This window comes from Rissa tridactyla, chromosome 1, assembly GCF_028500815.1.
Source record: "Rissa tridactyla isolate bRisTri1 chromosome 1, bRisTri1.patW.cur.20221130, whole genome shotgun sequence".
Classification (NCBI taxonomy): Eukaryota; Metazoa; Chordata; class Aves; order Charadriiformes; family Laridae; genus Rissa; species Rissa tridactyla.
In genome coordinates this window covers 85,185,125-85,199,184 of record NC_071466.1, presented here as the reverse complement: position 1 = coordinate 85,199,184, position 14,060 = coordinate 85,185,125, and the positions used below count along the sequence as shown (strand labels likewise).

At 38.4% G+C, this 14,060-nt stretch overlaps 1 protein-coding gene across 2 annotated transcripts in view; it reads right to left on the bottom strand.

The window, feature by feature from the left end:
* GLRA2 (glycine receptor alpha 2) overlaps window positions 1-14,060 on the bottom strand; it is a 127,854-nt gene that overhangs the window by 73,363 nt on the left and 40,431 nt on the right. For both annotated transcript variants that reach the window (XM_054216683.1, XM_054216691.1), the window contains exons 5-7: window positions 11,783-11,865; window positions 10,392-10,529; window positions 7,673-7,887 (exon numbers count right to left, since the gene is read on the bottom strand). In XM_054216683.1, the coding sequence (XP_054072658.1) occupies window positions 7,673-7,887; window positions 10,392-10,529; window positions 11,783-11,865 (436 nt within the window). The remainder of the gene's footprint in view (window positions 1-7,672; window positions 7,888-10,391; window positions 10,530-11,782; window positions 11,866-14,060) is intronic.

Here is a 14,060-nt window from a genome sequence, read left to right as displayed (position 1 = left end):
GCGTATGTGTGTGAAAGAGCGGCACGGAGTGTTCCTCAGAGAGCCGCTAAAAGCTGCCAGAAGGTCCTGGAGGGTGCGACAACGAAGCCAGAGAGCCCCAGTACCGTGCCAGGGTTATGAAACAACCAGCAGACTGGTGTGCACAATAACTTCAACTCTTCTCTGATGCCTGAAATAGGCTCCACTGAATGCCAGCCCTCCCAGATGACTGCATTATAAAACGTGCTGAGGAAGTGCCAGGAGTACTCAAACTACATCCCAGAGGTATTCAGACACATCTTATTGCGTATTTTTAGCTGTCACGCATGGCAGCAACTACTGTTTTTGTAGTACAGTAAATACCACTGTCTTCACTATACAGAAAAGCAAACTTTAAAGTTTAGATTAGTAGAGTGAAAAAAGCGACTGATTTACTCACTGGTTGTTTTACTTTCATAGAGTAGAATTTGCTATAAACCCAAATGTATTAGTCTTTATCCGGTCACCATCTTGTCAGTCAGCTTTGCGTAGAATGAAGGACAGCAAGACTTTCACGACATAACCACTTTAAGACCCAAAGATTGACCAGGACATCTCATCGCTGAGGCCAAGCTAAAAAGAACAATGTGGCAACATCTTGCAATGGATTTACGTGCTTTGTTTAACACCTACATCCTTCTTCCTCCTGCTGTTCTCACAAGAAGCATGGATCCTGCTGTTTTTTCTCTTCTTACCCATGCAGCAGACCCAAATCTTTGAATTTACAGAACTGGAAATGGTTGTGGAATGGAAGAAAAAAATTTCTTCCTATAAAGGATGCACGAACACAGCATATGTAACTGTGCCAAAGCTCATCCAACATTGCTTTAATTAAGCTACTGCTCCCAGTGAAGTTGTAACTGCATAGGTTAGCTGTGTAAGTATCTACCTAGATTTCAAAGGAGCAAGATTTGCAAGAAGGGAAAGTCTGTTTTACAAGACCAGCTGACGTAGGTGGAAGCAGCAGAGAAGTTTCTGGGCACCACACACACTTTTCTTCAGGGCCAAGCATGGATTTTCAAACCGGTATTAACGTGGCCACGTTGCTACTGATACTTGAGGGGGCTAGAAAGTTACCTCTGATACATCACATATTATCATACCACCTCTTCCACTGCAGTTCACTCTCTTGCCCTCAAGCACAAACACAGTAACATTTTGCCTTGAAAGCATTCATAAGAAAATATAAGCAAAGGTGGAAGAAGTAAGAATAAAGAAATGGAATATGAAAAAGCTGTAGAGCAGAATCAGAAAACACCTTTTCTGAACTATAAATTACGAGCAGGTGTTTATAAACAACTTGACAGCAATTTATTTTATAGTATTTTGTAGAAATAGTTATTTTATGCACAAAACTCTCTAATTAGTCACAATCAGTTTGTACTCAAATAATTGCTTCAATAAGTCTCAGCAAACAAACACGTGCTCACTTACTTATGACCCTTATTGTATATTGGAAATTTTTGTTGAAAAATAGGTTCAGTCTACATGATTTCCTTTGTTATGTAGTGTAGAACAGATTCAAATACTGTATGGAGTATAACAATAGATATCGAAAACATTGTCTGAATACAAGATTTAGTGTACCAAGCTTTGCCAAGCTCAAAAAACTACAGCAGGTTTCATGATTCTCTTAATCTAAGTAAAAAAAAGAATATATGTTATATATTAACGCATTATAATGGGGAGGGAAAAGAAATTTATTTAAAAACATTGGAAATGAACAAAACAAGTGACTGCTAAAACATTTCCCTGGAGGTACATGACTGAAGAGTAGATCCTTGAGGTTCCCTTGACAGGGCAGCCTGACTTCCCAAGAGTTTGGGCAGCATGCCCACTTTTATTATGGTCAAGAAAACTGACAAACGCTAGGATGTTTCTTTCTAAATCTATTCAAGGGCCCTGAACAAATTTTTTAAAAGTTTAAATTTGTTTGCAGTTCCCCTATCAGAATACATAAATATGTGACATAGGGCAGTCATATTAAATGACAAGGTAATGTTTTAGGACCATCAAGTCTCCAACAGGAATTTGTAAACATCTAATAAAAATAGGATTGTCTTAATTATTTAGGGAGTGTATGAAGCGCTCAAACACCCACATAGGTCAAGTGCCAATTAATATACCTCATGATTGCTGAATTACTCCTGTATTTCCTCTTCAGATCCTGAGACTAGAGTAAAAGTAATTTGCTGAAAAACTTCTTCCATCCCAAGTTACTTTATTATTGGGTTTTTTTACCATAATGCTGCACTAAAATGTGTCATCTCTTTGTTTTGTTACATTAAAGAGCAAACTGTCACCTTAGGTGCTCTACTTCCTATGAAAACCTATGAACACAGAATAATATCATCTCTTGTCACAGCATCTATTCATTTTTCTTTATTGATATTTCTCTTCACATCTTCCTTTTTTTTTAACTGCTGTTATGACATTATTTTAACCATAATTCAAAATAAAAAGTGTGCTGTATTCTTGGAGCTTCTTTACTTGATAACTATTGCCATTCAAGAAGGGAGAGGTTACTTTCTCAGACTGGTCTGCTAGAAGCCCTAGAATCTTGAAAAGTCTCCAAGAATGTTGGGGATAGCAGACAACACATAAAAGCAGCCACTTACTGCCAAAGGGGATAGACCTCATTGACTTTGGTTTTACAGGTCTCTGCACCTATTAGAATATAATGCTTTTATTGCATTGGGTAATGCATTTAGTGATCCAAAGCAAAATGAAGTGAATGGAAGGACTCCCAGAGATTTCAGTGAGCTTTGAACAAGACTTTTTTCTGCACAGATTGCTCCCTGGGGACGGAACATGCATTCATTAAGCACTGAGCATTGAAGTAACACGATATGAATGCTATGCAACTGTGTAAAATACAGTGGCTATCACTGACTTGACTTAAAGTATCCTCAAATGTTTTGCTTTATGGTATTAAAAGTAATTCATTTTCTTGGACTGTTGTTGCTAAGGCTTGGTTTATATAAGTGTTTTAAGAAGAAAGCAATCTGAAAAATACCCAATTACTAGCACAGCAGAGAACTCATTATTCTTTCAAATGCCTCTTTTGAAAATGCTTTAAAACTTCTGATTCTGTTGATTCAACAGAAAGAAAGCTATTTAAAAATAAATAGAATATCAAGTCAATAGTCATTCAATGCTCTGAAGAAAAGAACTATTTTCTAACACTTCCCAACAATTCTGAACTATTGTACCTTGATAATCTCCCCTTTACTCCTCCAGCTTATACACAGCTGAGACCATAAAATATATAAAGGCATATTCTGTGTTTCTGTGTCCCTTACGATGCCCAGATATTCCTTAGTCCATATTTTGAGGAGTACATTCTGCCGGTTTTGTCCTGTGGGTCAGATACTTCCAGAAGGCATTGGATCTAAGCATGTACTAAGTGTTGCATGGATATATGGTAGGTTACATCAGATTCCTGATTTGTGTGCCGTAGAATTTCTCTTCGCAAGTCTGGCAAACCCTAGGTGCAAGGGAGGTCCTGGGCTCATGCACAGGACTTGCATAGAAAGCCCAGGGTTTCCTGAGGGTTTTGTCATGGATGTGTGGTCACACCAATCACCCAGCTGGCAACCAAGATTTCTGCTGCCTTGGCTGATTGGCAAGAGCTACTGGTGTAGCTGTGTGCACAAACATTTATCTAACCAAAGTTTCTAAGTGGAAAACAATGACACGATCAGAGGAATCTGGACATAGAGTAGCTGCTGGGGGTAAGGCTTACACACATGAACGCGTGGGAAGGGGAACTGATCATAGGAACCCTGCTATTTTGGATCACCATTCCTGGGCATCCCAGTGACGGATTAGCCAAACTGGAGGGAGGCTGTTCAACCCCAGCTTTCTGGATGAGTTCTTTACCACCCCCTAACACAGCCAGTAAGGGTAACTCTGATTACAAGGCCCCTCAGTAGTCTTCTGTAACAAACACAAAATAATTTCAGCTCTATAAAAGAGGTTGACAGCATGGTGTATATTTCTCTGCAGATATTCCCTATACAGGAAAACATTATTTCATGTCCATGAAGGAAGCAGAACGTGGTATTGCTCAGCTTATGCTACAATTGTAGAGGAAGAGAATCTGAAACAGGCACTGCAGGTCTCCCTTCCTAAAACAGTAGCTTTGTTGGGATGTAAACTCTCTCGTGGTTTATTCTTACCTTTTGCAACAAAAAAAAAAAAAATCAACTTTCTGGAAGAATAAGGAAAAAAACCACCATATTGGTTTCTTTATCACCTTGTTGCTGATATTGGATTTTGACCATGTATTCTTAAACCATAATTTCCAAATACTTCAAAGATTATAATTCCACACAAATACTACAAAATTTACCAAAGAAATATAATTAGATTTCATTTTGAAGCGTTTTTCTAGATGCTTCTGTTATGTGCAGCAAACACAAGCCTCATTTCATTCCTTCATTAAGGAATTCCTTCAATAAGTAATTAACTTCATTCCTTCCTTTCTTTTACTTTCTTTTTCTTTTATTTTCTTTTTAGCAGTCTCAATCTTATGTTTCATTTTCAATAACTGAATGCCTAATGTCTATGTTGCCATGATCTACCATTACGAAATCCATGTATCAAAATGAATATTACTTATTTATATGGAAAAGAGTGGTTTTAAGCAAACAGAACTCTGTCAAGCAATCTTATGCCAGGGCTGAGAACAATATGTAGTTAATTACTTCTAAACAGTACAACTTTCATCATTTAGGTAGTAACTTGGAAACTGACAAACAAACCTAACCAGGAGTCTTTTCATCACAATACTTCTTTGCCTAATAATTCCTTTGGTAAAGGAACTCCTTTGGTAAAGGAACTCCTTTGGTAAAGCAACTATTCCCTTTAAAGTTGGGGAGTTTTGATGCTTTGCTGTTGCTTGTGGTAAAGCTCTACTAAAATAAAGAATGAGCAGAAACTCTTGGCATGAAATAGTGGGTGAATTAAAGGTTATGTTAAGTTGTATAAATGTGTGTAAATAAGAATAGGACATAAAGAAGGATAGGGAAAAAAATATAACTCTTGTATTCAAATCTCGGTTGCTTTCATAAAGAAAAGTTGCATCTGTTTTTTCAGTACTCTTGCAAAAATAACCCTCCTGTCATGTCTTATTCTCTTACATATTCATGCTTGGAGCAATTTTTAAATGGATGTTTTATTGACAGCCTCACTTCCTGTGTCTTGGCAATACGTAGACAGGACTTAGAAAAACATTACTTTTAAAGAGCCATTTTGGCACTTCGGATTTAACACTGATTTGGTTCAATTTGTTTCATATTTTTATTTCTAAATACACTTCAGCTGGACAGGTTTCATTAAGAATTATAATTTTGGTATTAAGTTACAGATCAGGTTTTAAAATAGCTAGGTACCTGCAACAGCAACAGCAAGAAAAGCTTCCTTCTTCGTGTAAGGTATCAGATGCTGGTGATTCTGTGTGGCTATCCATGGCTATACAGGTACACTTGCAGACAAAGCCTGTTTTGAAGCACTTTGGTTTTGGTCAGCCCCGTGTTTCTTTGGGTACCTGAGTCATCCAAGGTGGGAGTCAGCTGGCATGTATACTAGCATCTACTTCGAATCACATTTTTAAGTCAATTGGTACACCTTCAAAAGCCCCCATGAGGATTAACTCACTCGCATAGAGACCAAAGCTGTAAAGTACGGCTCAGCTGAATTACACAGTGGAATTGCGACAACCGGCTGTAGCCTGACTGAAATAAGTGTGCTGGGCTCTCTGGTGAGGTACTTTTCCTTAGTGCCTATCTTCTGGCAAAGGAACACAGCAGAAAGCACTAGGAGAGGATGGAGTACGGCCTGAGCATCACCATCCTCTGACAGCTGCTGAGATAAATCTATTTAATCCTGAGGCTGGAGAGGAACCTCTCCAATAATCAAATAGCCACAGTCAACATATTCTGGATCTTCCCATTTCTTCCACTCAGCAGAAGCCCAGAAAATTGTCCAGCAAATACTTTTCTACTCAAACAAGGCAGAATACAAAAAGGAGAAACAAAAGTGTATGATGAAAAATCTTTCTAAAGCATTTGCATTTTGGGCATGTTAACACTGCAGAGCTTCTTGGCAGGGTATCTTTGCCCAGTTGGAAATGGGGATGGAAATCTCCACTATAGTGACTGCACCATCTCTAATTCTCAAGCCAGTTAATTTGGAAGAAACTTGGAATATATCAGCATGGAATCATGTCGTAACATCTAGACACAATTTTTGGTGACTCCAAACTTGCTGTCTACAGAGCCTGTATGCTCCTTGCCAAAATTATCTCTTTGTTGACTTTCTTTTCAGAGTGTTCACTTGGTAATATTGACTGAATTGTCTGAACAAATGTTTAAGGAATTATCCATTTGAAATTCTGAATTAATATATGAAAGGCTGTCGGTTTGCACGGAAAATTATACATATCTCCAAGTGAACAAGTGAAGCTGAACCAACAGTTGTAGTCATCAGATTTTTAAGTGATACTTTCTCATCACCAACAGAAGAGTAACACAATCTGTGCAGTTTTTGAGTTGCCCTATATACGCTCCATTTGAACAAATTACAGTATTTAGAATGAGACTAAATATGATACTGAGGGTAATGCAGAACAAAATACAACGTGCTTTTTGGGATAGATCGCGATCCGTATGGTCAAAATTCGTGCTGTCATTGGTGCTGTGATCATAACCCGTTGTTGTTTTATGATCCCGGTCCCTGTGATACTGGACTGCTGCTCCCTTCTTCAGGGAGTATATCTTGTGACTCCTTAGACTATTGTAAACTGATCTACCTCTGAGCTCTCTTCCAGAAAATTGTACAAAGTCTGAGCATGCACATGAAATTCTGCTGGGAATGCTATCAGCAGAAGCATTCACGTTGTGCCCATGCTGAAAAGAGCTGTCAGCCTGACTGAATAAAGAATCCAGCCTGTAATCTGTAAACCCATCTGCAGCATCTGGCCTGGATTAAAAAAAAAACACAAAATTCGAGTGAGAGGATTTTTTTTTTTTGGCGTAGAGAGGATGGAGATCTGCAGACGACACTTGAATGAGAACATGGACAAATTCTGTCATGAAGCAAAGACATCAGCAGTTCCTTACTGAAAATATTCTCCAGAGAAACCTTCTAGGTGTATACATGTTCTCTCTATATGTATTTTATATATACATATATATATATTTATGTATATTTATGTATCCACTGAACTAAGTGCCATATCTAGAAACATCAAGATATTTGAGAGTCTAACATTCCAGAAAGGACCAGACAGAGTTTTTGAAGTCCCCAGTCAGAGAGAATGCCCAATTTGCATGGAAGTGCCTTCAGAAATCCAGTCAGGTACCTAAATAGTTCAGAAAATTCTGGCTTTCAAATGCTGAAAACCAAGTGTCAAAACTAGTAAAAACTCATTAAAATTCCGTACCTTTGACCCCTCCAGCCATCCTGCAAACCAGCAGAAACCTGCCTTAGTCCAAGCGCGAGGGCAATGCAACAGTTTAACACCACACTGCTACCGCTTTCTCCTGTATTCTTATCAGATGCGTATTTACACAGATCTTTCAGAAACTTCAAAATTAGAACAAACATTTGCTTTTAATAACAAATAGGTGGTACAAAATTATTTCCTTACTTTTGGGAGGGAAGCTCTTGATCCTGAACTTTGCGTGGTCATTGTCAAAACTGTAGTGATACCCAGTGCAACTCTAGCTGGAGCAGCATCCATGTTGATCCAGAAAGAAACCCAGGACAAAATGACAATCAGCAGGCTAGGAATGTACATCTGGATTAAATAGTATCCCATCTGACGCTCCAAATGAAACTTGACTTCAATGCATGTAAACTTTCCTAGAACACGAAATTACTTTCATAAATGCTTTTTGCACATTTTTATCTTGTTTTCTAAACATAATTAGATGCATGTCCCTGTTTTCTAACCTAACGCTATAAGCAGTTCCTGATACACAAATGCAAGTTGGCTGTTTGTTGCACGATAGCTTGGGGAACACACAGGACCCCTGAAGCAGACTGTGCCCAGTTCTTCACATTAACTGAGAAAACGAATACTAGCACAGTTGTTTCACCTCTGGAAAATATAACGTAATGTTTCTTTTCTCAAAATTTAATAAGATTTTACTTTAGAAAAATATAGTGTTTAGCTTTAAAAGGGGACAGCATTTTGCTCTTTTAATGGCATGAGATTAAGCAAACAAGTACTTGAGCAGACAAAATTGTAAACAATCCTATGTTCCTACAGCCCCACGGTGGAACAAACCCCTTCTCATTCTGGTCATGCCATTTGCCTGTGTCTGTGGAATACTTCTCAAGGCAGAATCAGCTCAAAACCTACTTTGAATTTTGCCAAAAATCTAACTCCAGGAAAAACACGACTATCTCTTGAGGAAGGCGAGTGATTCTTCAAACAAATAGCTGCTCCACCTGGGTAGGGGAGGGCAGAAGTTTAGGATTTCCTGACAGTGGAGCTAGTCATGCAGCAGGGGACGAAGAGTCCTGAGCTGCAACAGTTCATCAGCTGCTAACCCAAACACTCTGTGCTGCCCTCCAAATTACTGTGTATCCTGACCGCGCTTTGGGTACTGGGAAGGCTCTCACTGGAGGCAGACTAATCCAAGCACAAAAATGTCTGTTCTTCCTGGCATGCTAATGCTTTCAAAGGACCCATTTTGTGTTGGCTGGTCAAATGCATGAAGGTGCATTGTTCCTTGTTCATCCTTTCAGGTGAAATTAGACTTTTTGCTCTTTTTTGTGATGTGTGCATACTTTTACTAGTCTAGAAAGCTGAATGGCAGGGTGCAAGAGTTGGTACAAAGGACAATGCAGAGGCTGTTTGGCAAAGAGAGGAGGGGAGAAGAACTGAATAATATCTTTTGGCAGGACAGAAGCTCATATATGAGTGGCCTGACCTGTGACCCTGAATACAGGCTCTGAGACCTGGATTGCGACTGATCCTGACCAGTCTGTCCATGCAGGAGGGGACTCGAAAAATGTGGGGTGGCCACGTGTGGCAGCAATGGCATTAGAGCAGCCCAATCTGCTACATGCTCTCCAGATTCCTGCCGTGCAACCTGGACAGGGCGCTTTGCAGTGTGGGTAGGAGGAGAAGGCTGAATAATATAACTTTTATCCACATTTCAATTTCATAGCAAGCCTGAAGGAGCATGCTACAGAGAAGACAGCAATGTGGGTGCAGTAGGCAAAGTTTTCTTTTGCTTGAATACTGCTTTTCCGTTGCCCTGGCCAGGCCGCACACTTTTAACTTTTGGTAATTAGACATTCATTTTGTTTAACTACAAATGGGTAAACTCTGGCTATTGGAATTTACACTCGATTTTCCCTTTTAAGTGTGAGAAAAGATGAGAAGTCGCAGCAGTCCCCCTTTCCACGAGTCTTGGACTCTAGAATCACAAAGTTTTCCTTCCTTGGCACTTTGGGCCCCCAAATAAGAAGCTGTATTTGTAAAAATTAAAAACAATATTTTCCTTTTCATAAGAAATGAATGTGACATTTTTGGCAGAGGCAGAATTTATCACATTGTGTTATTTCAGAGAGTGAAACAAATGTATTTGTTGCAACCAGATTGGCTCTTACGCTGAAATGATGAAAAAACTATTTCAGATGAGAGGGATTATATCTAATCCCAGCAAGTACCCAGCAAACCGTTCTCTAAATGCTGTCTGTATTAAATAAACTCCAAGCAGCTAAATCCAAATTTTAGCAGAGTTCTCTCTGCTTTGTAAAGCTAAAGATAGAAAACACAGCCTTTGAAACTTCAAATTAGCAAATATAGGAAAAAGATTACAGTATTAAGCAAACATTTAATTTACGAACATCTCATGTCTGTACACTATTCAAATCAGCAACAAAGGCATTGTCTTTTCAAATACTACATTTCATAAATCAGACCACACATAAAAGCTATTGAAAATTTGGTATTTTTCCTCATTGTCACTTTGATATGGTGGAGGAATAAATCAAGTTCAGAAAAATCAGTACTTTAGAAGTTCTGAATCAATATTTAAGAAAAGATTCTGTTTGTTAAAAAGTGGAGTTTTTAATCAGTTTTTTTAGATTTTAAATTCCTTAGTGATTTTAAGGAATTAAAATATGTATATTAGAATATCTTTAACGAAATTAAAGGACATTTGGAAACAAAATCTTTCAAATAAACAAAAATAAAAGGGAGAAAATTTCATTTTTTCAGATTTAAAAATGCGTGGCTGAATGATATTTTAATTTCTTTTTTTTTTTTCATTTTACCCATCTTTTCCCTTTAAAAATTGACAATAGATACCAGCAGAGAAATTAACAGAAAAAAATAAAATAATGCTCACCAGTGTTGTAATGTTTTGTGCAATAACCAAGTTCTTTATCTTCTTTCAAAATAAACTGTGGCAAGGTTAAACCCTCCGCAACTTGCACAGGTCCATCACTTAGCCACTCAAATATCAGATCATTCATAGTGTAGCCAACTACAATCAAGAAATCAGAGTTTGTTAGATGGTAACAATGGAAAATATCAAAAGCAAATATTATTATGTCTGAAAAGCATTTCTTTTATCACAATATAGCTTATTGCAGTTATATTTTTAAACTGTCTGATTAACAACAGCACTATTGATCTTAGTTAATAATTACTATTACTGCACTATTGGTCTATTAAGAGCAACAAGTAGCACCATTATGTTCTGAAATACTCCCCTGGTTTGCCACTAAAAATAATTTTGCTGGCCCATCAAAGACACAGTTTACAGCTGAAATGACATTTCTCTGCGCCTACGTACGAGCCTGCATTTTCCTTTATTTTCATCATTCTTTGATGATGGTGGGCGCCAACAAAACAAGGATTTCTAAACTGTGGAATGCTGGGCCCTTACTGAAAAGAAAATGGCAGCTTTTGTAACATATGAACCTACCACTGAGAGTTGCGGAGGGGAAAGTGAGGCTTCGACTCCGTGAATTACCCTTTTTTCTTAAATGGCTACACCTTTATGGGTAAATTTAACAACCTATGGCCACTCTCTGGCCACAGAGGCAGGGGGCAGCCAGCAACTCATACCCACACAGCTAAACCCATTCTCCCCTCCCCACTAAAGAACCATGGTGACCTGGTACCTACTGACTATTGGAAATGATCGCCAGCACATGCCATTATCCAAGGCACTCCTGGTTTTGTCTGGTTGTTACCTGGTAAAGGTCAACACGGTGCCACGGTGTGTGCTGACAGCTATGCGGTACGGATGGGTCTGTGCTATGGACTCAAGACTGTGCCTTGGCTGTGTTTATTTTACCAGCATAACTGTACCTATAGGACCTCTGCTCCATTGAGTATTTTGCTTCCATTATTCAAAAGACCATAGCATGTCTTGATCAGACATAGCTAATCCCTGGCTGTGTACTAATTGCTCTTACTTCCCTGAGATTTAATTTCTGCTGCAGATTTCTCCTCTTTCTCGCTGTGGTTATCCCTGGAAGTGGCTCAGCCCTGATGGGCGAGGTGATGTGCGCCGGGAGGGGGAAAGGGAAAGAAGCAGGAACAGCACAGAGACAGGGGACCCGCACGGTATGGTGATGGACAGTTAAAGCACTTTTCCTCCTTGATTTTCCCTTACGAAATAGGGATATTGAGTCTCACCACACAAATATGACAATGTAGATCCTATCTAACCACCGAATGTCATGGTAAAATCTTGTTCTTCGCTAGATAAAGCAACTGGACACTCACAGCTCTCTAGCTGCATTGTACACGTCTGTACATCCATAGGAAAATTCTTCAAGTCCATGGGACAGGATAAGGTTAAAGTAAGCCTAAAATTGGAGGGGGAGAAAAAAAAAAAAGAAGAAAAGAAGCTATTGTTAGAAATTGACAGGTTTTATTCAAAGCCCCATATTTAGAGTTTAAAGGATCAAGACCAAATCTTAACACCTCAGGCAGGGGTTGGATTCTTTCTCCCCTCTGAGCTTTTAAGGACGTAAGAGCTGTGAAGACAGAGCGTGTAAGCAAACCAGGCACTCTCTGGCTATGTTGGCTGAGCAGAGCAGGGACAGAGAAGACAACATCAAGACAGCAAGAAATGCTCTCCACTAATGTACCAGTGAATGTTTTATGTATAAAACCGAACCCAAATAATGCAGAAGCTGAAATGACTGATCATGGGACACACATTTTTAGGTTTTGTTTTGGAAAAGCAAAGGAAGGAAACAAAAATCACAGGGTGGTTTTTTTTCAACAGAGAGTGCTTTTGTTGTGTGAGGCCCATTTCCAACCCTTCATTCTTACTGCTTAGCCATTAAAAGAAAGAAAAAACCCACCATACAGTAAAAGCTAGAATCACATAGCATTAAAAGATAAAGAGTGCAGACAGTAGAAAGTAAGCCTAAAGGAACATTATCATACAAACTAAATTTCTCTTTTAATTTTTCAGTTGTTATTGTCCCAGATAAAACATAATTTTACTTGGGTGGGAATATTCTTAATGTTTCTTTCTTTTTTTTTTTTTTAGTCCAGCTTACTTTTTCACATTTGACTGAAATCTGTTTCAAGACTTCTCTGCTTTATTTCTTTTCTTGTTTATGCAAGGAGAAAAAAACATTTTTAACAAACCAAGATGCTAGGATGACATAATTACAAACAACAGGCTGCTTTGAAAAACAGAAGAATTGTTAAGATTTTGGGTTAAGTCTTATAAAAAGAGTACATTTTTATTTCAGATTACCTTCAGCACAAAAAGCACTTTGACACAAAGAAAGAATATAAAGACAAACATATGCCCCCATTTACCATCAAGGACGAGAACTAGATTGTCTGATTTGAAGGTACACTGAAACAACAACACAGTACAATGAGAATAATTTTTTTAATTATGCCAGTGAAGCCATGGGCCAGCTGCTAATCTTGAAAGTATGTTTTCCCACAGACAAATGCGATCTGTATGGACAAATACTTCACTGAGCTCTGTCTCCCATGGTGATTTCTTGCTTCTCACCACATAGAGATGATTCAAGCTCTTTCAGTCTATTTCTTCATGATGTGAATATTTGGGGATGGCCTGACTGGGCCTTTGAGTCCTACTGTCCTGCCACGAAATCACTATGACAAGAAGACGATATTTAGGTAACTGAGATCATAATGGTCTCAGCCTGATCAAAAATCACATTCAACATCTCTGCTTTTGCCTACTTGTGGGCCATATAGAAAAAGTCACATTATTTTCCTCTTGACACAGGCTTCAGTGTACAAGATGATCGTATCAGGAAATTAGAGATCAGTTGTCTGTGGCAGTGAAGTGCACTGAGATGAAGAAAAGCTCCCAGTAGTCCTCTCAACACCACCATAGTAAATAAACTCTCATTTAACCTTTGGGAGCAAATAACATCAGCATTAAAAAAATATAAAAATTAGTCATCTAGAAAAAAAGTATATCTGGTAGGCATATAAATGCCATTGAAAATCTGCCCTTTGTTCATTTAAATATTTTAAGTGCCCTGCAAATGTTAACTAGTCACATTTTTACTGGGTAATTTCCTGGATTAAAGATTGAGCTATTTAAATTGCTAATCTCCAGTATTAGCAAAAGACTGCTTCTGCCTTCTTTTCAGAAATTTTGATATATCAAACTCTCCTCCTTCTTTTCTGTCATCTTCTAAATATGGCTTAGATGTTTTAAGTTCATTTCAAACATGCCTATACACAAAGGCAGCCTTTCTAAATATATTATTTCTTCGTATTCATTGTAGTAGGTATGGTCTATGCACCCCTCAGATCTTACTGTGTTGCTTGCATGCTGACTATGCTTCCTTCCCCCCTTCATCCCTTTCTAGTCCCCAAAACCCTCAAATGATCTGAGGGTTTGACTACATACATGGGCAGGTGGGTGTTTTTTATTAGTCTAGTGTCAAACTCATGAGAAAGAGAATACATCCAGTTGCAGACTTCAAGACTCCCAGGGATAAACTGATCTGTCTCCATTGATGCTAGGTAGATATATCAATATTTTTTTTCT